This window comes from Dermacentor andersoni, chromosome 1, assembly GCF_023375885.2.
Source record: "Dermacentor andersoni chromosome 1, qqDerAnde1_hic_scaffold, whole genome shotgun sequence".
Lineage (NCBI taxonomy): Eukaryota > Metazoa > Arthropoda > Arachnida > Ixodida > Ixodidae > Dermacentor > Dermacentor andersoni.
Genome location: NC_092814.1, coordinates 234,264,053 through 234,290,900, shown reverse-complemented (window position 1 = coordinate 234,290,900; position 26,848 = coordinate 234,264,053). Strand labels below are relative to the sequence as shown.

The window sequence follows — 26,848 nt, the reverse complement described above, 5'->3', positions numbered from 1 at the left end:
TCACGTGCACCCTTGGACAATGAAGTAACTGCGCAAGGTATCGAAGATCACGAGACGGTGGTTACGAATGTGAGTGTAAAGGCCAAACTACACACACGCTTGCTAGCATGCGAAAGCTTGAGCTCGCGTGCCTTGCGTTTGCCGCACCTCACGAAGGATGGCGATTTGAACCTACAAGACGCACGCCAGTATGCGCCCCCTTGGCTCACAATTTTCACCTTGGTAGACATCGTTTTGTATTTTTGTGAGGCAGCCAGAGCACCAATATTGGTCTTGAGAAGATAAATATCCGTGCCCATGCTGTGGTTCGACGCATGCAATCTGTCCCACACCATGTGCACATGCGTAGGCGTGCGGGCGCGAGCTTTTGTGTGCCGGCACGCGTACGTGTTGTTTTGGCCTTAAGGCAAACCCATGTGCATTTGTCCACCTCCTCATGGCTTTCGACTGTAAGCTGCGTTGAGATAACGGAACCAGTGCTTCAGAGCTGGGAAAACTTGAAAGGAACACATCAACAAGGTTCTGCTATACCGAATGCACAAATGTTGTATTACGGTACTTAAATGCAGTTCTTGCAGAAAAATTAGTACAACAAATGAAAACCTTCACGTATCCGTAGCACAAATATAGCGTTTTATTTGGAAAAAAAGCACACACACACACACACACACACACACACACACACACACACACACACACACACACACACACACACACACACACACACACACACACACACACACAGCTTTGATAAAAAAAGGCACAGCTAGAATAAGCTCGCAGTTCAGTGACAGCATGGGCTCACTATTATTGTCCTGGCCTAGGAATCTGTTTGGCTTCATTAAAGTCAATAAAATGTGGCGAGTGAGGCTCAAGCAACCCTTGAGCCACAAGTGGCTTGCAGTCTTGAATATTTTTTAAGATGTATTCTAATGTCCAATGCTTTCGCAGCAAGGCCAAATCAGTGTTAAACAAACCGTAGCGTACGAGTCGTACACGATGGCAGATGGCACATGAATGAAGATGCAGCCCAATTTCATGCACCAGCTGCAGAAGATAGTTCTCAGTTTCATGGATGCAGCTCACTTCTGTAAGTAAATAAAGGGAAAAGAGAGAAAATACATTGTTACTTCAACTGTGACAACTAAACCTAAAGCATTCATATGATCTCTGCTATGTAGAGAATACTAAAAGTAAATGTGGAAGTCCCTGAAAAGAATATTTTGTACGCCATAGTTCCATGCTTATTAAACTTGTTTCTGACTTGCATGGACATGGAATGTTGGGAAATAATATACAAAAGGATACTAGGGTACTGGCTGCACTCACCAAACTTGTGTGAGAAAGCAAACATGTATTTACAGGGTAATAAGGGGTGTTCAGCACTCAAACTTATTTGGGGAATGACAATATATGCTACCATATGATTGCAAGGCTCATAGTCAAGCAGGTACAACACATATCCTTACAAGGACTGATGATCACTGCAATATGTGTTACCTGACAACGTAAACATAAGAAATTTCAGTGCAGCAAAATATGTCCCTAAGCTAGGGTGCTTATTTCCAATGAATGGCAACTGTCGCGTCCTAGAACTTGAGGCACCAGGGAACTTGCTTCAGCCTGCTTCCAATCTGGGTAGTGTTAACAGTGCACATGTAGCACCATTCCTGTCAACAAGGCGCATGCTGAAATGCACAATTTCTACCTTCAGAATAAATTATCAAAAAATGTTTTTCAGAGATGTACAGGGAGGTTTTCCAAATGACACTTATCACAACTGTTAGGTTCTCACAGGCTTTGAGGTGAAGTATTGCGTGGGGGGGGGGGGGGATTAGGAAAGGTTAAACATATTGAAAAGGAGTGGAACTCGTTACATAAGATTTAGCAGTATGAAATCTAATGTTATACAATAGTTACTTTACTTCACTGTGATATGTTATGCAATATGTGAAAGACAAAGTCCTTATGTTGTTACAGAAAAGCTGCACATAAGCAATGTACTCAAGCCCACTCAAGAAGTTTTCTATTCTTTCTTATTAAAAAAAATATTTATGAAAAAAAATTATGAAAATCCAAAACAAAATTGAAAGTAAGATATTTAAAACGAAAATTGCTTCACACACTGCTTTAAAGGGACACTAAAGCGAAACAATAAATCAGTTTAGACTAATGAAGCATTGTTTCAGAACCCTGCAGGCACTCATTTAAAAAAAATACTTTATTAGATGAGGAAATGAAGGTCCAAGTATCAGTATTTGAATTTCGCGCGGAAACCGCAGCGCCAGTACGTCAGCGTGACGTCAGGGATTCCAAAGTATGTTTTCGCATTTGGGCCGCGTTGGCTGAGTAAAGGTTCCTGAAACTTGTTACGTTTAATATTTGGTTCCTTTAGAACACAATGTTGTCAATCTGTACCGCTATATGTAATTAGTAGGCCCTAGAAGATGCCATAAAAATCCATGACGTCACAGCCACCAGGTGCGGGAACTTAATTAGGCGTTGTTACCCGTATTTCGTTCTTGCGCTTCTTCTGGCTTACCAAACGTTTTATCGTTGTAAGAGTGGTGTTTTTGGTGTTGCAGAAAGGTAATTTACTGATGCAGAAGAAATCATTTTTCACTTTAGTGTCCCTTTAAGCATGTTTAGCTTTGACCTGTCCTTGGAGATGGTATAAATACTGAGAGACAGGCTAGGTGCTCAAGTTGTAAGAAAAATTAAATTAAATTAAATTATGGGGTTTTAAGTGCCAAAACCACTTTCTGATTATGAGGCACGCCGTAGTGGAGGACTCCGGAAATTTCGACCACCTGGGGTTCTTTAACGTGCACCTAAATCTAAGTACACGGGTGTTTTCGTATTTCGCCCCCATCGAAATGCGGTCGCCGTGGCCGGGATTCGATCCCGCGACCTCGTGCTCAGCAGCCCAACACCATACCCACTGAGCAACCACGGCGGGTAGCTGTAGGAAAAAGGTTGGGGACAAGCTTAATAATAAATTTTCCTTGAGCTGCATGCAAGCCCTCTCGTACCAAGTGTGAAATAAGGCAGATCCAGTTCCACACAGCGAATGTTGTATACAAGAGTAGGAGACTCATCAGCAGGTCGCACCGTGCCTTTAGCTGCCATTTCAAATGCTGCCTGGCTGTTCAGGGGTACACCTGCATATCTGAAGAAAAACTCGTTTACATCAAATACAATGCGAGCGACCATGAAAGCACACTCCTTGCTAGTATAGAACAAGCATTAGTGTCTTTTGAGGTGGTCATTTTTGACAGGTATGCATGGTTCGAAATTCTTTATGCCAAAGCAACGTCCAACGCTGGATGCAGGACGTCGCCGCGACAAGAGCGACTCCCGAAGTGAAGCCACATCATGTTCTGTATAAACTTGTGGGTATCTCCACAAATGGTAGTTCCTTTAACCCCACATCCCATCAATTAGTTTAACTAGGTTGATAGTGCAAGTTCTCTGACAATTATATTTACACTGTGGTTTCAAAATCAAACACTTAGCACAAGGCTATATGTTATGCCTTAGCAGGATTCTTCTCCATGGTGTTGCGAACCATATTTTATGGGAAATCAAGAAAACCTAAGTAAATATATAAACTTACTTAAATGCTTGAACTTGATATGCTGATTGGATGGAGCCTAAAAGTCGCTCTAGTTTTGCAACTGTGATATGACCTAGTAAAAAGAAGAGAGATCTGTAAGTGTCATGTGTCTGTCACGCACATGCACTGTCATGCACTAAGTGTCTCATCGTATAAGAAAGGTAGCACATAAAGTGGGCACTAGAGTTGTTTTTTCAGCAAAACACAAACTCTCCAGTATGTGCCAAAAAGTGAATAGAGAACACACGGGGCCCCGCATGTGTGATAAGAAACACACACACAAAAAAAAGCCCCTGCTGACTGCTGCCAGAATGTAGTATACGAGATCCCCTCTCACGCGGTCGTTGCTACATCGGCCAAACTGGCCATTGTATTAATGACTGCCTGAGAGAACATTCAAATTTAATGAAAGGGTATGTTGGCAACCACCCAGCCATGCATATAGCTCCTGGAGTGGTTGTCGTGCATTGTTTGACAAGTGCGAAATGCTAAGGCACTATGGTAACCAGTGCGCACAAAGATATACGAGGCCTTTTGCATCAACAAGAAAGGCGATATGTGTCTGAGTGTGCCTTTGGTATCGCTCCTCATGAAGGAACTATCGTATCTTGCATGTGGATTATGGCAACCATGTAGTTGTGCTGTTTTTTATGTTATCCATCATCACTATCTTCCTGACAATGTATTCCCGCTATGATACGATCTCCTCTCCCTCCTGCCTATTCAAGCCCCTGTATATATTGCTGTGTGCGCAATAAAATATTGGTTGAAAGACGTGCACTCCTTACAGTGCACTCACGCACACGCACCTTCTGCAGAGTACGCTAGCTCACCAGAATTTTTCAGGCCAAGCTAAAGCACAGCACTGACGAGCCACAGCATGGCAAGTGCACGCAAGGCCAGTTCTTGAGAAAATAAAGGGCCAATTTCTGTGTTCTGCATAAACTATGTGACTGTCGAAACTTTTGAGAAATGTCATGGCACCTAGTTTTTTTTCTAGGGGACTGAACTGCAAGTTATTGTGAAATAATTGCCCCTATGCTTTGCAGGCAGTTATCATCATCATCAACCTAGTTACGCCCACTGCAGGGCAAAGGCCTCTCCCATACTTCTCCAACTACCCCGGTCATGTACTAATTGTGGCCATGTTGTCCCTGCAAACGTCTTAATGTCATCTGCCCACCTAACTTTCTGCCGCCCCCTGCTACGCTTCCCTTCCCTTGGAATCCAGTCCCTAACTCTTAGTGACCATCGGTTATCTTCCCTCCTCATTACATGTCCGGCCCATGCCCATTTCTCTTTCTTGATTTCAACTAAGATGTCGTTTACCCGCGTTTGTTGCCTCACCCAATCTGTTCTTTTCTTATCCCTTAACGTTACACCCATCATTCTTCTTTCCATAGCTCGTTGCGTCGTCCTCAATTTCAGCAGAACCCTTTTCATAAGCCTCCAGGTTTCTGCCCCATATGTGAGTACTGGTAACACACAGCTGTTGTACACTTTCCCTTTGGGGGATAGTGGCAACCTACTGTTCATGATTTGAGAATGCCTGCCAAACGCACCCCAACCCATTCTTATTCTTCTGGTTATTTCAGTCTCATGATCCGGATCCGTGGTCACTACTTGCCCTAAGTAGATGTATTCCCTTACCACTTCCAGTGCTTCGCTACCTATCGTAAACTGCTGTTCTCTTCCGAGACTGTTAAACAATACTTTAGTTTTCTGCAGATTAATTTTCAGACCCACCCTTCTGCTTTGCCTCTCCAGGTCAGTGAGCATGCATTGCAATTGGTCTCCTGAGTTACTAAGCAAGGCAATATCATCAGCGAATCGCAAGTTGCTAAGGTATTCTCCATCAACTTTTATCCCCAATTCTTCCCACTCCAGGCCTCTGAATACCTCCTGTAAACATGCTGTGAATAGCATTGGAGATATCGTATCTCCCTGTCTGACGCCTTTCTTTATAGGGATTTTGTTGCTTTCTTTGTGGAGGACTACGGTGGCTGTGGAGCCGCTATAGATATCTTCCAGTATTTTTACATATGGCTCATCTACACCCTGATTCCGTAATGCCTCCATGACTGCTGAGGTTTCGACTGAATCAAACGCTTTCTCGTAATCAATGAAAGCTATATATAAGGGTTGGTTATATTCTGCATATTTCTCTATCACTTGATTGATAGTGTGAATATGGTCTATTGTTGAGTAGCCTTTACGGAATCCTGCCTGGTCCTTTGGTTGACAGAAGTCTAAGGTGTTCCTGATTCTATTTGCGATTACCTTAGTAAATACTTTGTAGGCAACGGACAGTAAGCTGATCGGTCTATAATTTTTCAAGTCTTTGGCGTCCCCTTTCTTATGGATTAGGATTATGTTAGCGTTCTTCCAAGATTCTGGTACGCTCGAGGTTATGAGGCATTGCGTATACAGGGTGGCCAGTTTCTCTAGAACAATCTGACCACCATTCTTCAACAAATCTGCTGTTACCTGATCCTCCCCAGCTGCCTTCCCCCTTTGCATAGCTCCTAAGGCTTTCTTTACTTCTTCTGGCGTTACCTGTGGGATTTCGAATTCCTTTAGGCTATTCTCTCTTCCACTATCGTCGTGGGTGCCACTGGTACTGTATAAATCTCTATAGAACTCCTCAGCCACTTGAACTATCTCATCCATATTAGTAACGATATTGCCGGCTTTGTCTCTTAACGCACACATCTGATTCTTGCCTATTCCTAGTTTCTTCTTCACTGTTTTTAGGCTTCCTCCGTTCCTGAGAGCCTGTTCAATTCTATCCATATTATAGTTCCTGATGTCCGCTGTCTCACGCTTGTTGATTAACTTAGAAAGTTCTGCCAGTTCTATTCTAGCTGTAGGATTAGAGGCTTTCATACATTGGCGTTTCTTGATCAGATCTTTCGTCTCCTGCGATAGCTTACTGGTTTCCTGTCTAACGGCGTTACCACTGACTTCTATTGCGCACTCCTTAATGATGCCCATGAGATTGTCGTTCATTGCTTCAACACTAAGGTCCTCTTCCTGAGTTAAAGCCGAATACCTGTTCTGTAGTTTGATCCGGAATTCCTCTAGTTTCCCTCTTACCGCTAACTCATTGATTGGCTTCTTGTGTACCAGTTTCTTTCGTTCCCTCCTCAAGTCTAGGCTAATTCGAGTTCTTACCATCCTGTGGTCACTGCAGCGTACCTTGCCGAGCACGTCTACATCTTGAATGATGCCAGGGTTCGCGCAGAGTATGAAGTCGATTTCATTTCTAGTCTCACCATTCGGGCTCCTCCACGTCCACTTTCGACTAACCCGCTTGCAGAAAAACGTATTCATTATCCGCATATTATTCTGTTCTGCAAACTCTACTAATAATTCTCCTCTGCTATTCCTAGAGCCTATGCCATATTCCCCCACTGACTTGTCTCCAGCCTGCTTCTTGCCTACCCTGGCATTGAAGTCGCCCATCAGTATAGTGTATTTTGTTTTGACTTTACCCATCGCCGATTCTACGTCTTCATAAAAGCTTTCGACTTCCTGGTCATCATGACTAGATGTAGGAGCGTAGACCTGTACAACCTTCATTTTGTACCTCTTATTAAGTTTCACAACAAGACATGCCACCCTCTCGTTAATGCTATAGAATTCCTGTATGTTACCAGCTATTTCCTTATTAATCAGGAATCCGACTCCTAGTTCTCGTCTCTCCGCTAAGCCCCGGTAACACAGTACATGCCCGCTTTTTAGCACTGTATATGCTTCTTTTGTCCTCCTAACCTCACTGAGCCCTATTATATCCCATTTACTACCCTCTAATTCCTCCAATAACACTGCTAGACTCGCCTCACTAGATAGCGTTCTAACGTTAAACGTTGCCAGGTTCAGATTCCAATGGCGGCCTGTCCGGAGCCAGGTATTCTTAGCACCCTCTGCAGCGTCACAGATCTGACCGCCGCCGTGGTCAGTTGCTTCGCGGCTGCTGGGGACTGAGGGCCGGGGTTCGATTGTTGTATTCATATAGGAGGTTGTGGCCAAGTACTGCACCAGGGTGGCCAATCCTGCTCTGGTGAGAGAGTGCGTTACCGGTTCTGGTCACCGGGATCAGGCCGCACTCCAGGCCTGTTTGTGCAATTTTCTCAACACACGGTTTTTTTTTTTGTATTTTCCGGTGGAGAATAGCGCGGCACCGGGATTTGAATCAGGCAGTTATCACCGTAACATTAATCTGGACCTTTGTTGAATTATTTCTCCTTACAACCCATCCCGATGAGTCTTCCACAGGGCCCAACTTTCTTGAATAAATCATCTGTTGCATTCCCTTTCCTTGCACAGCCAGGTCTGCCAGGGTAACCCCGCCGACAGCAACATCATCATCCTCACCGCCACCACACATGCGAGCACAAATGCACACATACCCGTAGTAGCTGCTGCAGACAGTCCTCATCCACAGCTGGCAGTGTGCAATTGCTTTGAAGAATGCTCTACATTTATCTTTGTGTTTGTTATTTTGTGGTTAACAAATTACTAGTATTACAATACTACTGAAAAAACATTTGTGTGCTATCATGTTATAAGTACTATTGCAGATGACCCTACATTGGACGCCAATTAGGTCACCTGACAGAGTGACATCACAAACCCATAATTTGTAGGATGAGTAGTGCTGAGAAAAAACGCATATACAGGTGTCCATCTAATAGGCAGGAATGTGAAATCTTTAAGATATGCTTATAAATAACAAAGCTGACACAGAGCACTTCAAATTGGCCCTTTATATTTATAAAAACTTCTGCTACCGGATCAATCATTTCTGTACAACCCTCAAAATTTTTTCATAATTCCTGTTCGGTTTGCACATTTTGTTCCTTTCTACTATAGCTTATAGGTTATATACTGCTCATAAACATGTGTGATGATGGAACATAGTAATATAGAACAGTGATATTTACATTTGTTTTGACATTGTGATCATGTTTTGTTATCAGGAGTCTGTGCAGGGTCAAACAATGTCAAACAGTACCTGCCTTGAAATGGTAGAACATACATGCAGCTATAGTTTCCACTTGCTGTACGACAAGCAATACCAAGTACCACTAAACAAGGCTGAATTTCGAAGGTTGGGCTGACTCATGGAAAGTAACACAAACATGTGCAACTTTGCTTAAAATGCACAGTTTAAGTCCTGCACAGGACATGCAATGCCAAGGCCACTTTTCGTTATGCAGCCTGACATAAAGCATCTATGCAGAGTACAGAGGCTGAACTTGAGTAAGTTCCTTTTTTCCTTCCAAACACACAACTCTCACTTCTGAAGTCTTTGGCTAGTGCATGTGCATGCAGTGTTTTTATTATGCTTGTCTCTCTTTTCTGCAAAAAAGATATCAAAATTCAATGTGCCAAGAAAAGCTTAATGCCATTAAAAAGTTTTATGGACAACTTGGCAAGCCATATTGGGTTGCTATGCCAAGAATTTGATCTAGAAGGCCTTGAGACTTAGAAAGCTTTGAGATTTATCTCTGCTAGAGGCAGGGCTAAGGTTCTTTACTTAAGAAAGCAGCACTTCCACAGTGTCATAAAATACACAGTATGAATAGACGATGAGCAAAACGTGAACAAGGTGAATGCAGGAGCCAACGTTTCGACAAGTGGACTTGTCTTCTTCAAGGCGACGTATGCTTTCCTCGCCACAGTATATATAGGTGGGGTTCTTCTAAAGGGGAGAGGGTGTGAGGCAGGAGGGTGCGGAAATGAGGGTAGGTGTGTTAGCGTGCCGAATTGAAAGTAAAGGAACACTGTGCACAAGGTCAAAGCCGGGGCCACCCCCCCCCCCCCCCCCGCACCCCGGTCTGTCAACGCACGCGTGTTAGCCGGCGTGTCAAGGGTGTCTGACACACCGGCTGAAAAAATAAATATATTAAAAAAAAAGGGGGGGGGGGATTGCCAAGAAATCAAACTACGTGTTGTTGCCTATAGCTTGAAGTTTAGCATAGCGAATAGATTCTAAAGCTCCCTTTGAAACGTTTATGCCTATTGGTTGCAATGTCTTGAACTTATGGATAAGGTATGATTCTCTGTACTTTCTCGTTCAGAACGGAAATTTGACTGTAAGATGTAAAGTCTAAGTTCATCAAAGTTATGACCTGGTTGGCTGAAATGCTCGGCGACGGTTTTGGGAAGCTTTTTAGCTGTGTCCGTGCAATGTCCGTTTAATATGACGTTCATTGATTGTCCTGTTTCACCGATATATTGTTTCTTGCAGAAGGAACATTCAAGCATATAAATCACATCTGAACTTGTACAAGTGAAGCTAGATTTGACTTCATGTGTATAACTATTGGCGGTGCTTTTAATTTTAATGTCACTTTGAAGGTGCCTGCAGGTTTTGCACCTAGGGCGACAACATGCTTTTATTACGGGGGAATGCTGTTGGCTGACTTTTGCGTGCACTAACATGTCCTTTAATGTTCCTGTTTCGGCGATAGGTAACCCTAGGTACATCCGGAAATGCTTTTCGCAGATGCTCGTTACTTGAAATATTGGGTGATATTTTCATAGGATGTTGTTTATGTTTGGGAGTGCATTAGAATATTTTGTTATAAAGGCCCGTGGTCTGTCAGATTCTAGTGTGGGCTGTCTCTTCGCCAATTCCGACTGTCGCTACAATCTTGACGCGGCATCATAAGCTCTATCGAGAGCAACTTGGGGATAGTTTCTTTCTGCTAGCGTTGTTTTAAGGTCATTTAGGTGGTGGATATAATCGTGGTCTTCGCTGCAGATTCTTCTTATATGTTTCGCTTGTCCGACAAAAATTCCTTGCTTGCAATGTCGCGGGTGACGACTGTTGTAGTCTAAATATTGCTGGCTATCTGAAGGCTTCCGGTAAAGTGTCGTTCTCAGTTTTCCGTTTTCTATGTAGACCGATATGTCCAGGAAGTTGATCTGACTAGGAGAGTTGTGAGCAGTAAATTTAATATTCGGGTGAAAGCGATTGAAATGGCTAATTAAGTCGGTTGAGGCGCTTGTGCCGTGTTCCCATATTATGAATATGTCGTCAATGTAACGAAGATAGCTGTGGGGTTTTAAAGGGTAGGATTTCAGCAGGTCTGCTTCAAGCTGTCCCATGAAAATGTTCGCATACATAGGAGCGAATGGCGTACCCATGCTAGTGCCGAAAATTTGCAGGTAGTGTATAGAATCGAATTCAAAATAGTTGAGCGTGAGAACCAACCTAAGGAGCGATAAGTAAACTTCAGGAGCGTGCGCTTGGGGATTGATTGCGAGGGATCTAGAAACGGCTTCAATTCCTTCACTCAAGGAAATGTTGGTGTAAAGGGCAGAAACATCCAAAGTGACTAGAATAGCGCGGTCGGAAAGGATTTCGTTGGCGTTGATGCCATCGATAATTCGAAGGAAGTGCGGCGTGTCTTGAACGAAAGATGGGAGGGTGGTGGGTATCTTTGACAGGTGGTGATTTAAAAATTTGGATAGTGACTCAGTAGGTGTGTTGTTATTAGAAACAATAGGCCGACCTGGGATTTCTGCTGTAAATATTTCTTCGACCGGAACTTTATGTATTTTAGGAAGAAGATAAAAGCGACCTGCTGTTTTGTTCTTGGGCATCATGAAGCGATATTCAGATTGCGTGATTAGTTCCCTGGACAGGAGCTCCGCTATTGTGTTTATCACAATATTGCTGTAATCTGAAGTTGGGTTAGAGTCGAGTTTTCTGTAATGGGTGTGGTTGCTCAGTTGTTTAGAGGCCTCATTCTTGTACTTTTCTATAGGCCAGATTATGATACTGCCACCTTTGTCTGCTGGTTTTATTACAATATCATTCCTTTTCGCAAGTTCTTTAAGGATTTGGTGTTGAGCGGGGGTCAAATTTTTGCGTTTCCGGCAATGCCCCGTTGACTCTAGAATTTCCTTTGATATCAGTTTTATGTATAAATCGAGGTCTGGGCACTGTTCGGTTTCCGGTGTCCACGTGCTAGGTGGTCTAAGAGAGTCTCTATCTTCTTTTCCTACATCTGGTCTATCGAAAAAGAACTCCTTGATGCGCATGTGTCGTGAAAACTCTGTTATATCTTTGTGGAGTTCGTATTTGTTTACTGTGTTGTTCGTCGGACAAAACATTAGACCACGCTTCAGGAGGTCAACTTCTTCGGGGCTTAGACTCTGGGATATGTCTACTACATTGCTGCAGTGCTCTGGATGCTCGCCTGTAGGACTGTCGGTGGAGCTACGTGCTGCAGGGGTTACATTAGTTTCTTTGGGTGGATCTGCAGCTCTAATATCTTTGTGCTGGTATTTATCTAGTAATTTTTCCTCCTTAGTTTGGACGAATTGTTTAAGTTGTCTTCTTTCCGGTTCCATCCAACCACCACGACTTCTCCGGCAATTGAGGATGCAACTTGTGGCATGGACGAGCGAGATTTAGTAGCCAAGCTTGCGGTAAATAAAGGTGCGTTATTCTCAATGTTTCTTATTAAAAAAAAAATATATATATGGGTTGATCTATATTCAAATTATATTTTTTTTATTTCTCGTCAAGTTCCATTATATAGGAGTCAAACTATATTTGTGTTCAACCTATTTTTGAGTAAATACGGTAGCTCAGATGCTATTCTATCATTGCATGTTTATAGTGGTGTTTGAACTTATCATTTTGCAGCAGCCAACTGGTGTTTCTGATTCTGAATTAAAAAAATAAAGAATAAAGGCCAAGTTCAACGAAATACTGTCTGTTTGTGTAAAGTGATTATAAATGAGTAGTATATACTATTAAAGCAATCTTGGCAAAGCTGCAGCGCTGGAAAATGTCTCATTTTTTACGAACAGCCCAAGCAGACAACACTGGCACTTGGTGGTTAGCAGATTTGACATAATCCAACACCATGGCCTTCGTGATCTTCAGCACATCACGAGTGCCACCTGATCTTGGAGGCCATGCTCATGCACCTTTCTGGTTCTGAACAATTCTGGTTCTGCAGCATTTCTGGCGTGCGATGATGACATCATATTTTTCCGTCCTAGTTTCACAAAACATTTATTTTTGTGAGCGTTTCACGACCCATCCAGTCGCACTACAAATGTAAATGTTTGCAATGACAGTGCTCTGTGCCTACAATAGTTGAATCTAGGCTTTTTACACAACCCAAAATTTTGTTGCTGTTGCACTTTAATATCTATGCTGCAAGTTCATCCAAGGAATGTACTCTCAAAGCATGCCACCAAGGCACAGATTGAACACGAAAGATGTTGTAACTTACGATATGTTGCCTTTTCAACAATCTTTGAAAGTGGTGTGTGCGTATCTGATGCCTTTCCGAATTCTCCTTGAAGCTCATAAGTACGAAGTTGGTTAGAATGACAGAGCTTTTTCATCTTGTGGTAGCCTCCATGGACCCTCATTACTGAAATAAAAAGCATTTTGCTAGTTTAAGGCAAACAATAAAAGACCGAGTCAAGTCCTAGTCAAGTCTCTACAGTGATAAACAGATTCTGTCACACCAATCACTATTACATTTGTTTGTACTGTTCACACAGAACACAAGAAGGGCTTACAAAACTACAAACTGGATGAATAACACACATTGCAGCAGCATCTTAGAACAAATTCAAATATCTGGCGACTTGAAGGAACAATTGTTTCTTTAATTGCAGCTAATTCCTGATGTTATAAATCACATTGTTCCAAAACAAAAAACTGCACAGCTATCACATACTGCACGACAACCATATGAACCAAGGTGTCAAACTGGAACGAATCTCAAACGGTGCAAAGCAAAAGCATGCATTACTGTGGCACATGCCGTAACCAAGTAGAACCATAATAGATAAATGGCAGCATATTAATTTTTAATTACCGAGAATAAAACGAAAAATAAAATGGGGCTCTTTGACTGTTATCCACATTCTGCTACACTTCATCTTTGCACTGGCCTGAACGCTAGGGCCTGAACGATTTGTTTCATAGAGGAGGAAAACCTACATTTATGGTAGGTGCAGTAAAGAAGGGTAAAAGGCTTCAAAATGTGGCTACTTACACAACACCCCAGAGGTATACTTTCCAAGGTCTACACCCCAGGCCATTTTAAAATCTTCAGGTTGGTACCTTGAGCCTACGACTACAGAAATGAGACAATATGGTAGAAAAAGATGGAGATGACTACGAAAGCAAGCAATGACAACCTGAATACTGACCGCAACACTTACTTACCAAGAGGATGGTCTGCAAAACTTGGGCAAGACTTAACGGTAAGTTCCGCACTATTGGACACAGACCCTTCGATAGTTACAAAGTCTGTTGGGGGTCGCACGTCCATTTCATTAAGGTCTGAAAAGCAACAGCACTATAGGTGGCTTTATATGGCAATGTATACCAAAGATACTCCAAAATCACTACAGCCTGTGATACGGTTTGCAGAGACAAAAGTGATACACAGCTACAGTAGACTTCCCTACGTTATCAAGAGTAACTTGAGAAGGGTAGAAAAAGAAATTGTGGCTTTTTTTGACTGCCATCAACATTCTGCAACACTTCATCTTTGTGCTGGTTGTAGTTAGGGCCTGAACGATTTGATTTGTAGAGAGGGGGTACGAGTGTGGCCAAGGGGAGGAAAGGAGCCTGCACACAAAGCATACTGCTCTGCATGCCTGCTCCTATTTGTCCCACCCATGGCCCTGTTCTCTTTTTGATACAAACATGCACCAAATCGGCCTTAACATTTCTTACCAGAGTTTCACTCTCTCTCACCGTAGAAAAGTGCCAACTTATGACAATGACGGCTGAGCCTGGCTTAACACAAAGTGGACATGCTTCAATATGTGCAATTTCCATAGCAGCTCTCACTGCTTGCACTTGTAAGGAAAGACAATAAACTCAAGGAATGACACCTTTGCCACCTCCTTGCTGCTCCTTTGGCCACCACTAGTGTATTCACAATAGTGATGCTTAATCTCTCCACTGGGGAAGCTTTACAAATGACTTTAAAATCAACATAACTTAAAGCAGTGGGCAGCACTATAGTAGAAACAAATATTTGAGGAATCCCACCTGCTATGGGCATGCAAGTGACAGTCCAGAAACAGAGAAAGTACTGGTAAAAGCAGTACGGAGGTGGCACTGAATTCTGATTTGGAATATTGCAAGGAACGTTAAATACTGACTGGTAGGACGGTCATTGCTCGTAGTCAGTGCAGGAGTCTCAAGCTATCAGCACTCCACCTAGTGGTAAATAGTCTTTTGCCTCTCTATCCCCAAGAACAAAATCCCCATTATGATAAATTATTAAGCCTACACTTTTGCTTTACAGCCATAATTTTTCAAAATATGGCACCAATTATCGTCAAACCACTTTAACACAGAACAAAGCGAGAGTCTGTGCGCACATTTTTTCTTAGTAGCTTTTCTGGCCTTATTAGCATTTTTACTTCAGTTGCTTGCTTGGGGGGTGAAAAACTCACAAGCTCAATAAAAATCAACTTTAATTTTGTTCAGCTGAAGGCATCAATCTGTTAGCACCAATCACAATATCTGCGCAGGTTGGTGTGTCTCCCGATTGTAGAGGGGCATATATATCTCAAATGAAGTGACATTGTTATTCATTATTAATGTATTATTTATTATTCCTTTTTTTGCAGTAAGAAACCACATACTGATGCTATTATACCCAGCATGTTTAATTTTGAGGAAATCAGGTCGTCAACACCAAGAAATGAAGAATAGAAGTTTAGGTGGTGCAAGCAACAGGCAGTATGAATAAAAGGGAGAAGGGGACTTTACATTGCGACAGTTTGGGCTTGTTGGTATGACATTACTAATAAAAAGGTTTGTTTAGCACATGTGAAAGAGAAAATACACAAGACAGAGTGCTCTGTCTTGTGTATTTCTTCTTTCCCATGTACTTACACAATATTTTTCTCATATAGGGCTTTACAGTTTGGTGCTATTTACGCTCATGAAAATGCTCAGAATTAAATATAAATTTAATGGTGCACATGCTAGCAAAATGTTAACCTTCAGTAGACACGTGTTGTACATTTGTCCGTCTATGTTCAAATAGCTCTGTTGATCTCTCTTTAGGAGGATTTAAACTTTCTGACTTAGTAAAGATTTTGCATGTTGTCAAATTAAGAAATCTGGGCATTGAACATTCGGATAATTATGAAGAACCAGCGCAATGGAGGTTGTGAATGGTTTAACAGCAAAGTTCTGACTGGTGTTGTAAAAGTCGCGGGGCGCTTTTTTCGTTGCGACGATATATCGAATTTTTTACAAGTACTGTGCCAGGAGGGCACATGAAACCGGCAGGCGGAGGCCTCAGGAAAGCACCCGAGATTATAATAACGCTGTGCTTAAAGGTACGTCGCAAGTACCTGTTTTGCTTCCGTTTCGCTAACTCCGCTGCTCTCGCCTACCGACGTTCGCACATGTTTTTGCAGAAGGACGTTTATTTAACTCAAAGGGGTTTATTAAAGATGTTTTTGAAAGGTCACGAAGAGCAGCATACGAAAAGCCTAGCACGAGCGAAGATACATCTCCAGGACAGCAGGCGCGGCGTCTATTACGGCCCCTACTGTTTCCCGGGAAAATCAGTGATGTTATATTGCAGGTAGAGCGCCGTAAGCCGTGAGAAAGGTATAATCCGGCATGACTGACTCAGCACGAGCGTCGCAGGTGCAAGAAAGTTTGCCCGACGTACAACCAGCAACGAAGAAAGCCCACCCCCCACGATAACACCAGTCAGAACCTTGCCGGTTTAACAATATAGCAGAGTAGTTTGCTGGGCCAGTTGTTGCATGGAGAACGTATAATGGTTTCCAACAAGTACAGACGCGAGAATGCTCGCGTCCGTACTTGCTGGAAACCATTATAACAACATAGCGTTCGCTACGTCACGTGCAAGTCGAGAGTGTGGTTCACGACCGTGTCACGCAGATTTCCTGACACTTTTCGTTGCACCAAACGGCTATACTGTTTACTATGGTTGGCCAATAATGTTCTGCGTCAAAAATGGGTTAGCACCAGTTTATCCTCCGCGCAATAATGTGTCTTGTCTGCGGCACAGTACTATACGCAATAGCTGTTACACGGGTACTTAAGATAATCATTGAAATCGGCTGACATGGCTCTTTTCGAGCGCGATCGAAGCACGGAACGTGACAAATTCACCCTCGCTTGAAAATGACATGGAGCAGCGCTCGGTCTGCAATAGTTCAAGCACACGTAAACGTTAAAAAGTTCACGTGTGACAGCGGTACAGGATAAGGCAAAGTAATCTATACCCCGGCATAAGTTCCCTATGACAGCACGTCGCACATCTGAGCAGGACACATTTGCAGGCTTGTAGACGCAGAAAATGCCCCGTAACAGTTGGAAAGCCTTCGGAGCGTAGGTCACCGTTTGTAACGACGTGTTGACCATGACGGTGCCGACCGCGTTGGCTTGTAAAGGCTCGCCAACAATATAACCTGGCGTAGCAAGGCTCCACGTATACTACTAGAAATCGCGATCAGAAACGCACCACACAACTACAAAGAAGCTTGACAATGCCACGACACACGCTGCCATTCATGCAGCGCACGCTGCGCTTGGTCATATGTTTTCTCAGCTTTGTTAGTCGCCTCAGTGTCGTACGAATCTACAGATAGATAACAATTTTTCAACGTTTAGCTTTATTTAAAAAATGCAAAAAAGTTATAACTTTTATTGTTCACATGTTTTTTTTTTATTTATAAGTAATATATTTGATCTCCTCCTTCTACACGTTCTCTCTACTCCTTTATGCCTGCCTCTTCCCTCTCTGCGCTTTGCTACTGAATACGCTCCTCTTCTCATTCACTCACTCGGTCTCTATCAGTGAGCTGGCAGCGGCTGCCCATCGCTAACCCCATTTCCGAAATCTCTGGCTGGCCGGCCGCTCTGACGTTTACGTGAACGTTACGCTTATAGAGTGTCAAACAAACGACCATTGTAACGAGCTCCAGTGTCTAGATCCTGTGGCCCTGCAGCTGTGTGAGGTGAGTGCGCAACGCCACCGGGTAATCGTGCGGCAACTTGTTTTCACGGCGTATCAGAAACTACAGTCGACGTCTGCCAAAACTTCGACTCCGATTGCAAATGCTTGCGACTGTTTGTGTCCTTGATTCGCGATTTTTTTCCTAGTCGTATTTCGCTTGCGTGACGTACTGCACGCTTGTTTCGTTGCATTATTGAACTGGAGAGGACGTCGGCTTGAATGAAAAGCGGCCGAGGCATGCACTTGTTTCGCCTCGGTAAAATACGAAAAGCTACAAAGCTGTAGAGTCAAGCGACCCTTCGCGCCTGGATCATTGTTTACTATGTCGTACTGACACTTCTTGGAACTCCGTCCGTCTAAATGAGCTAGGATTGCTGTACGATTTTGAATTTTCCCCTACGACTGTCGATACTATTCGTAACTCGTATATGCGCATACTTTCGGGTGGGACTTTCTCAGATATCTGACCATTCATTAACTTTGCCTTCAGTTTGCGGACCTGATTACATAGCACATTGGCATTGTTATGGTGAGTCGCCGCCAAAGGCTAGCACGAAAGCTTGTTTATATGGGTTTACTTCAATATTACCTAAATTTGGGCGAGTTGGTGTACATTCATGCTTGGAAAGTTCTCAAGGTATTAGCCGCCAAGGCAGACAGACCCAAGCGAGCGGCCAGGGGAAGAGTCCATCGAGGAAAACACGCAAATAATGCTGCGGCGCTTTTTCCCTTGCTTCTGTCTGCTTTCTTGTTTATCGACTGCCTAGGGCGAAAGCAAGAATAAATGCTTCCAATATTCTGTGCGTGATTTGCAAGACTCCTGCTTTCTTTCCTTTATCAGTACCTGCAGCAACATTTTGTGAATTGAGTTATGCCGTTTTTCCCGTATATCTATCGTGCAGGCTATCACTGTACTGAATTTCATCATTCCGTACGGTGATAAAGGTTTGCTTTCGTGGACCTGTCGAATTCATGTCTTACTCCCAACCCCCAACCGCAAAAGGTTTCGGAACATATAATTCGATAAAAAAGAAAATCTCGTCGCAGCCAATGCATCCGCTCTTGAATCGAAAATTGCAGCTTTCATGTACGACCACTACATTGTTCACCTGAAGTGCAGGCTGGGTGCTGAAGTCACGAGGAAATTTAACGTTCAAGGGAATCGGCGTGTTCCGAAAACTTTTTCGGTGCGGCTGCACCTTGTCAAGATTTGGCTCTTAATGTGTGCGTGAGCGTTTTGTTGGCCCTGTGCTGGGCAACATTAAAGAAAGTAATAATAAATGAAGCGAGACAGAAAAGAAACTGCTTGTATTTTCTTTGTTGACGGAATATTGACGGGAATTCTAGCTAATTCAGAATACCCAACTGGCCGTAACGAAGGATCGATCGTAGCCTGAAAAAGTTCTATGAGCACACTCAAGTATATTGATTCTGTGCACACCTTAAGGTATTTGTGAATGAATGTATAGCGAGACGTAATATGTGTTCACTAACACTGACAGTGCTAATCAAATCGAAAACCAAAACGAATAACTTGACAAGACGCAAACATATTCACGCTGTCTGCATCTTTTTCTTGCATGTGTAGTTTTTATTATTTATTTCTGGTATGCCGGTATTTGACGCTTTAATTGACCCAGAGCCAAATATATGTGTGTGGTTGGATTGACAAAGCCGCAAGCTGCGCGTGTATACATAGGCCCTCGCTACTTCGCCGAAGCCACAAGCGTGTATGTCTACTTAAAAGCTGGAAGTGCGTCCCCGAAGCTTGCGGCGCTGCTGTTTGAGGATCACTTGTCGATTGTAAATGTTTGCCTAAGGCATCGCTTGTCCTTTTTTGGTGTTCAAAGGGCGCGTACAAAAATAAGCGACAACACGCGCCCACGCTTAGTAGCCCTTCCGAGCGGGCGTGAAACCGTCAGAAACCATGTGCATCGGGCCATGCACATTTCAGCGACGAAATCGAAAGCAGTGAAAGAGCGCTCGTTTCCGCGGTGGCCGGGAAACTAGGAAGCCGATATGAGCCGTCGCGCGCGGACTCGAATGGCGGGTTTACATCTAGGTCGGCACGTTCTGGCCTGGATTTGCGGGCCACGACGTCGCCTTGCGTTTTCTCTCCACCCGCGTAGACTTTGTTGTGAGGTTTGGCCGAACAAAAACGTCACGAACTACGCTCGAGAACGTGGCACAATGGCGCGCTCAAGGGCAGGAGAGGACTGAGCACGAGACAGTGCGTCAGAGGAGATTGCCGTCATATACCGTCAGCCTGCGTCAGGGCTCTGGGTCTCCCTGCCTGTATAGGGGGATAAACATGCTAGATTTCTTTGAAAAGAATCAAACGCGCTCGCACTGCAGCAATACTTTTGGGCGCCTCCTTGCAGGACCATGGCAGCGGAGCGCGCCGGCCGCCGGGTGTTTGTGGTGGGTGTGGGCATGACCAAGTTCGCCAAGCCAGGCGACAAGAAACGTGACTACCCAGTATTGGCCAAGGAGGCCGTGACAGCGGCACTGCAGGACTGCCGTATGGAGTACGCCGACGTGCAGCAGGCCTGCTGCGGTTACGTGTACGGCGACTCGACATGCGGCCAGCGCTGTCTCTACGACCTGGGGATGACGGGCATCCCTGTGTACAACGTCAACAACAACTGCTCGACCGGCTCGACGGCGCTGCTGTTGGCCAAGCAGCTGGTCGAGGGCGGCCTGTCCGACGTGGTGCTGGCGCTAGGCTTCGAGAAGATGGACCGCGGCTCACTCACCTCCAAGTACCGTGACCGCGCCAACCCCGTTGAGAAACACGCTAAGGTACTGGCTGCCACTCACGGCTTAGCGCCGGCGCCCATGGCCGCGCAGATGTTCGGCGCTGCTGGGATGGAGCACATGGCCAAGTACGGCAGCACACGCGAGCACTTGGCCAAGATCGCCCAAAAGAACCACCGTCACTCGGTGAACAACCCGAACTCACAGTTCCGCGACGAGCATACGCTCGAGGAGATCCTCGAGTCCCCCGTGGTGTTTGGGCCGCTCACCAAGTTGCAGTGTTGCCCGACGTCGGACGGCGCGGCGGCCGCCATTCTGGTGAGCGAGGCCGTGGTGAGGCGGCTGCACCTCGAGGCGCAGGCCGTCGAAGTGCTCAGCATGGAGATGGCCACCGACCTGCCATCGGCATTTGCAGACAACTCGTGCATCGAAATGGTGGGCTTCGGCATGACACGCAAGGCAGCCCAGCAAGCGTTCCGGCGTGCGGGCCTCACTCCCAACGACGTGCAGGTGATCGAGCTGCACGACTGCTTCTCGGCCAACGAGCTGCTGGCGTACGAAGCTCTCGGCCTCTGCCCCGTGGGCAAGGCGGCGGAGCTGGTGGACCGCGGCGACAACACGTACGGCGGCAAGTACGTGGTGAACCCGAGCGGCGGCCTCATCTCCAAGGGCCACCCACTTGGCGCCACGGGGTTGGCACAGTGCACTGAGCTCTGCTGGCAGCTACGCGGCGTGGCCGGCCCGCGCCAGGTGCCCGGGGCCCGCGTCGCGCTGCAGCACAACATCGGCCTGGGCGGCGCGGTCGTGGTCGCCCTGTACCGTCTGGGCTTTCCCAGGGCCGCCCTCTGAGCGCTGCCTGCACTGTAAATACTATATGCTACGGTATACTTGGGCCACGGCTGTTCTCCTCCAGTCCGCCAGCACAATAAAAGAGGCTTTAACACTGTTGTTACTGTTGTACTGTATGCGATGGCTGCTGCTGGCAAGTGCCGACATGTCGTTCGCGACAGTTGTAGCGTCTGTGCTATCGTGACTTGGCAGTTTTGGCACGTTTTGGTACGCTTGCCTTCTGATCGGACCGCAAAGAAAATGGGGAACAGCAACTCACAGCACCCTGTCATGTGTTTGACGCAAATCTGCCAATAAGTGTTTCGTAGTCATAGTAGTAGTAGTAATTGGTTTAATTTCACAAATAAATAGATAACTAAAAAGGAAGGTCATAAAACTACTAGTGGCCGCGGTAATTGTCCAGCACAATCTGCTGATGCGTCAGCAGTAGAGGAAGCGAGGGGGGGGGGATGAGTAAAAGAACAGGGAGAGAGGATGGAGTAAAGGAGAACAAGTTACATATGGTAATCCTTGGAATGCTGTTTCATACAGCTCATCTAGGTAGAATGCTGACCACACGGATTCTCCTTCATTGTGTATCGCTTTAGCTCGTGAGTACCAGCAGTGGTGTCGTAAATGGTGCCATGTGACAGTGGGTTCAACATATCTTTTTATATATATCCGTCTGACGAATATATATATATATATATATATATCCGTCAGATCGCGCCATTGACTAACCGTGTAACGCGTATTAGTTCTTTAATGGACATTTGTAGTGTGAGAGCAGGTGTGCTAAAGAACTGCAAGAACACTATCTGGCGACCTGGCGAGTCATTTTTGAGCGCTTTTTGCGCACTGGAGAGCGCCATGAGAGATGGGAACTGCGGATCGCTGGACATGTAGGTGAGCGAGCATAGCGTCCCGGCCTACGGTCTTACGTCAAGTTAGGAAGCACTATAGTCTGCTATATCTTGCTTGTTTAACTGAAATATTGATGTCTTAAGTGAATATGTAAATGGACTCACTCAGTAGCATTTTAGACGTGCTGCAGGGAAGCAGTCTACAGACTTGATAGCAAAGCGCGCCGTATAACGCCCTAGGGTCAACTGGCGAGAGGCTGCCCGTAAATTCCGACGAAGTTTGGTTCACGGGCGGGGAAGGTGGAATCTCGCCCAGGGCGGACTCGGTATTTGGCCGTTGGTGTAAATACTACGATCGGGTGCCCGCCAATATATTTATTGATGATACCATCAGGTACAGAAGCACTATAAAGAGGGGAATGATGTATTTCTCTGTTCGACCATCTGTTCCAGTGGCGGGTTTAGAGGCTGCGTAGAGGCAGTTTAGAATGGCGCATTCTAGTTGCCTCATACTGGAAGGCAAAGATCGGTCTATTTCCGCGATGTCCATGAAAAAGAAAAGTACTTAAAATTTCAGAGTTTACGACAAAATTGCACAGCGGTGAAGTTCCTATCGGTCATGGGGCTTCGGAAAATTTTGGCGGCCTTGGGGCGACCTTCCCTTCCCTTGAACGGCTTGGCTGAATGCCTGAGCGCAAAGTGTGGTAGACCTGTCCCTCGTGTCCTTCCAATTTCCGCATCGTTGTTCGCAGTGCAGTAATATTATGATTTCATGTGCCCGCATGAATATGTTACGGCAGCGTCATTTTTTACACTTACAACGAAGCCGATATTTGATTATCGGGGCAATGTTTTATACCAGAAATTGGTTTTGCCGCATGACGCACGCTCAGATGATCAGTGACAGGTGTTCCAAGTATAGAAGAGAGAAAAATTTATTATCATATAGCTGTCCCGGTGTACTATCGCAGTCTACACTTAGAGCACCGATCGACCAAGTTGAGCTATAGAGCGGAGCAGATGTGGTCTCCGCGAGAGACCAGCGCATTTCCGACGAAAACTGCACGCTATATACCACTTCTCGCCCGCAGTTAACCGCGGGTGACCGGTAGTGGTGCCATATTTGCACAAGTTCTCGCATTGCTTGAAGGACGTGGCTAGTAGGTATGGGGTGAGTGTGGTCATGTCCGCTCCCAACAAACTTGCTACGATTTGTTCCCGTTTGCACAAAAAATATTGGGCCACGGCAAGGAATGTAGTTTCTGTTCCGAGAAGTTAAAAAATATATATACGTTCGATATAGATCTTCCGTTGTGTACAGGTTGCCACTGTCACGCAGGAAGGTTTATGTGGGCCAGACCGGTCGCTGTGTGAACATCAGATTAAAGGAGCACTTGCCATCATTAAAAGGTACGGGGGCTTTACACTTGCCTTTACATTGTAGAGAATGTGGGTGCCGACCGATAGCGGGAAAAAAAACTGTTTGTCTGTTCTGCCATAGGGATCAAACCTCAAGGGAGCTTATGGAAGCATTCCATATCGTTAGGGAAGGGGAAAGGTGTGTTAGCAAGCCGTCTGTCGCCTTTAGTAATAGAGCGTTGAGATATTTGCAAGAAAGTGTGTGACGGTAGATTGTTAAGTTTGATAGGGAAGTCTCTATTCGCTTTATTTGCTTTTGGTTTCTGTTATGACGCACTGGTGTATTCCACGTGTGGTTCGACACGTCACCAGGATGGCTCCTGCAGCGCATGTACAGTCGCTTAGTTGTGGCCCTGTCGGCCTATGTTTATAAATGTGACATTCCTCGAAATAAACTTCAGTTGTCAGTGTCGTGTTCTTTGTCTGTGACCTTGTCTGTTTAGCGCTGTAACTTTTCGAAACATGAATTTCCACCAACTCGTCCAAGCTTCCCTTTGTACAGTTCTGTGAAGCGTTTATTTCTACCCCCTCCCTCCCATTGCTGTGATTGAGGACGAAGTTGACATGGAAATTGGAACGGATTTGGAACGTACAACTTGCACTATATAAAGTGTAAACGGTACTCAAGCTTCTCGGCGAAGCTTGTAATGCGCGTACATGTTTGCGCTCGTCGGATTACAGACACATCGGTTCACTTGCAGGCTAAAGGAAACGGCGAGAGATTTATTTCGTTTGCATGTAGCTGTTCTCTGGGATCAGAGGCGCCCGGCCATGGTGCGAGGGGCAGCAGGATTTCCATTTGAGTGGGGGAGCGCGTGCATTCTTAAATTTTCTCACAATCACTTGTGGTTGCTACCCGCCCAGTGTGTGATGGATAGCGCGCAAATGAGGACGGAACACCAGAAGGCGGTTTTCGCTTTGTTTACAAACCCAGAACAGGGCTATAGCCTGTACGTCAGCTGGCGCTCGGAAGGCTCGGAAAAGTTCAAAATTCTATCCTTTCTTAAGCAGGTCTGTGAGTGGAGATGCAGCTGATGCGAAGTTTAGGACAAACTTGCACAAGTGTATGATGCGTTTCCCATTAACTCCTGAAGCTGCTTAATACAGGTTGCAGCAGCACAGTTAATAGGCTACTTCGATTATCCTTCTGGAAATGGGCCGAATGCCGTCCTTCGTAACCGTCCTCCGGAATAAGAGAATATGGTCATATCAAACTAGCATTTTCTGCGGTTTACTGAGAACTTTGCATCATGTAGCCTTTGTCTAGGTTTCGCATATGTTCTGCTGCGCCGACGAGCATGTCGTTCTGGCTTCAGGACGCTTTGACGTTTTCCTGCCCGGCAGACCACCGGAAGCCCTCGCTTCGCGTTCATGGCAAGCAAATAGTTTGGTAGATGAATTTCCGTACGTATTAAGACAAATATCGAAGTAAAAAAAAATGCATTACGCTAAAGAGTTCGTCAGAAAATAAGGGAGGACAGCGATCTCCGCTTCGCGACTGATTGCGTGTACAGGTCATTGCCCCCTTTTTGTATAGCCCGGGAAGCGTCATCAGCTGTCCACTGCTAATCAGAAAATTCGTTGCACGCTCCGCCCTTTGCAAGAGTGGTCTGGCGCAAGGATGCGCGGTGCACGTTCCTCGAACTGGCCGCCAGCAAGTTCGCTTGGCAGTACTCGAGCTTTCGAAGCTGTCAGATGCGCGCCTCATAGTAAACCGAGAATCCGTCAGCACTCTTAACCGCACGTCACTTTAGTCTTGCCGACGCCCGTATTGCAGCTTAGCAAGAGTTGAAGCTGGGTTGTCGCACGCTCATCGACGCACAATGGCTGCAGCGCGTTCACTCCAGGATCTGGAATTCTTTGTGTACACACACTGTAGTTGCATCACGCCGTTCACTGCATTTAGGCCTCCTGCGCACGTCACGTCGATCGCTGCATCCGTCACACTTCTAAGAGGACAAAGACTACAGCTCCGGATCATGGACCAGTAGATGTTAAGGAGTTTTTAGATTTTGTATGCCCAAAGTTAAAGGACGCAAAGCTCCGGGCGCACAGAAGAACGCTAAAAGGTACACAAAAGAATAAAGAGCTTGATTAGGGGATGCAGCCCCCTTGCATCCCCAATTCTAGAACTCTCCAATGAAAACAGGGTGTGGCGCTTTGGGTGCTCAAGGATCCCTGGCCCATGCCGTCGTCCGACTCATCCACGCTAAGGACGTTGTTGAAGGAAGGGACGTGTGCTCATCGAGAACGAGGAGTACTGAATTTATTTACAATATCTACATGAGGAATGGAGAACGTTACATCTCATCAGTCTAGCATCACTGAATTGAAGCACGCTGAGGAACCGAAAAAGTTCGCTTAAACCCCCTGTCCTCCCTAGATCCCTACGCCCGGGAAAACTGCCGCCCCACCTTCGTACAATCGGAGCGTCCAAAGTCGTCGAAGGACCTGGGTTGAGGGCGAGGGTTCACACAATCACTCCCGCACCTTCGTTCACTGAACACAGAGAAAGGAAGGGAGCTTCGCAGACAGGGATTGTCACGCTCGACTCAAGCTGGCGCGTCTTGGTTCCTGGGATGACCCAGCAGTTAGCTGAAGCGTCTGTCAAACGACCGTGGCGGTTACCGTAGTCCGTGAGGAAACGCCGTAGAATATGTTGTATATCCTCCATTCTGGAGCCAAAGCACCCCCGCGCTGGGGACCGCCGACAATGTTGCGAGGACTCCCCCACCTAAAACCGCACTGCTGAGGTCGCTGTGGCAGAAGTGCCGGTCACTTGACAGCTCTGAAACTGCGTGCAAATTACTGGCGGGCGCGTTCTACGAACAGCGACGGGCGGTGCGGTGGTGCCTTTCAGGGTTGGAGCGGGTTGCTTGCACGTGCGGGGTGCAAGAAAGCCTGTTTGGCACAGTGTATTGGGACTTTCTCTTTTTCTCTCCCCTTTCTGGTACCTTCTAGTCAAAAATAAAGGAGTCTTCTTGATGCGCTCGAAGTGAACGGACGTCTGTCATTTTTCCATAAGTTAAAAGTTCTCCGTCTCTTATTCCACAGCATTTTGGTGCCGAAACTCGGGAATAGGGACGCCAAAAGATGGATATCGACAGAATCAAGAGAAAAAGTGCCGTGGTGCTAACATCTACAACCAAGCTGCTCAACGAAGTATCCATCATGGACAGCAGCGCATCAATCGGTGAGCTGGAAGAAAAGATAAATATTCTTTCTGATAAAGAGGACTCACTGAAAGAGCTAGATCGGGAGATAGAAAAAGGCGTTGAAGATGAAGCTTTCGAAGAGGAAGTTGCATGCTCCGAAATGTACAGAGAAAAGATCAGCGTGGCGGAAAC

The 26,848-nt window shown here is 45.5% G+C and overlaps 2 protein-coding genes across 3 annotated transcripts; one reads left to right on the top strand and one right to left on the bottom strand.

Annotated features, from left to right (window-relative positions):
- Positions 1-612: 612 nt before the first annotated feature.
- On the bottom strand, positions 613-17,233 carry LOC126547935 (pseudouridylate synthase TRUB2, mitochondrial). Of its 2 annotated transcripts, none has more exons than XM_050196005.3 (7): positions 16,901-17,233; positions 13,833-13,949; positions 13,660-13,740; positions 12,883-13,026; positions 3,617-3,689; positions 3,033-3,169; positions 613-1,088 (listed from the first exon to the last, which is right to left on the bottom strand). In XM_050196005.3, the coding sequence occupies exons 1-7, from the start codon at positions 17,037-17,039 to the stop codon at positions 808-810; spliced, it is 972 nt and encodes a 323-aa protein (XP_050051962.1). In that variant the 5' UTR covers positions 17,040-17,233; the 3' UTR covers positions 613-807. The 2 variants fall into 2 exon arrangements, with proteins under 2 accessions (XP_050051962.1, XP_054919433.1); XM_055063458.1 differs by having other exon boundaries at positions 13,833-13,965; positions 16,901-16,990.
- Positions 17,234-17,422: 189 nt separating this feature from the next.
- Positions 17,423-21,339, top strand: LOC126547928 (sterol carrier protein 2-like). The gene is made up of 2 exons (XM_050195994.3): positions 17,423-17,635; positions 20,016-21,339. The coding sequence occupies exon 2, from the start codon at positions 20,020-20,022 to the stop codon at positions 21,238-21,240; it is 1,221 nt and encodes a 406-aa protein (XP_050051951.1). The 5' UTR covers positions 17,423-17,635; positions 20,016-20,019; the 3' UTR covers positions 21,241-21,339.
- The last annotated feature ends 5,509 nt before the right edge of the window (positions 21,340-26,848 follow it).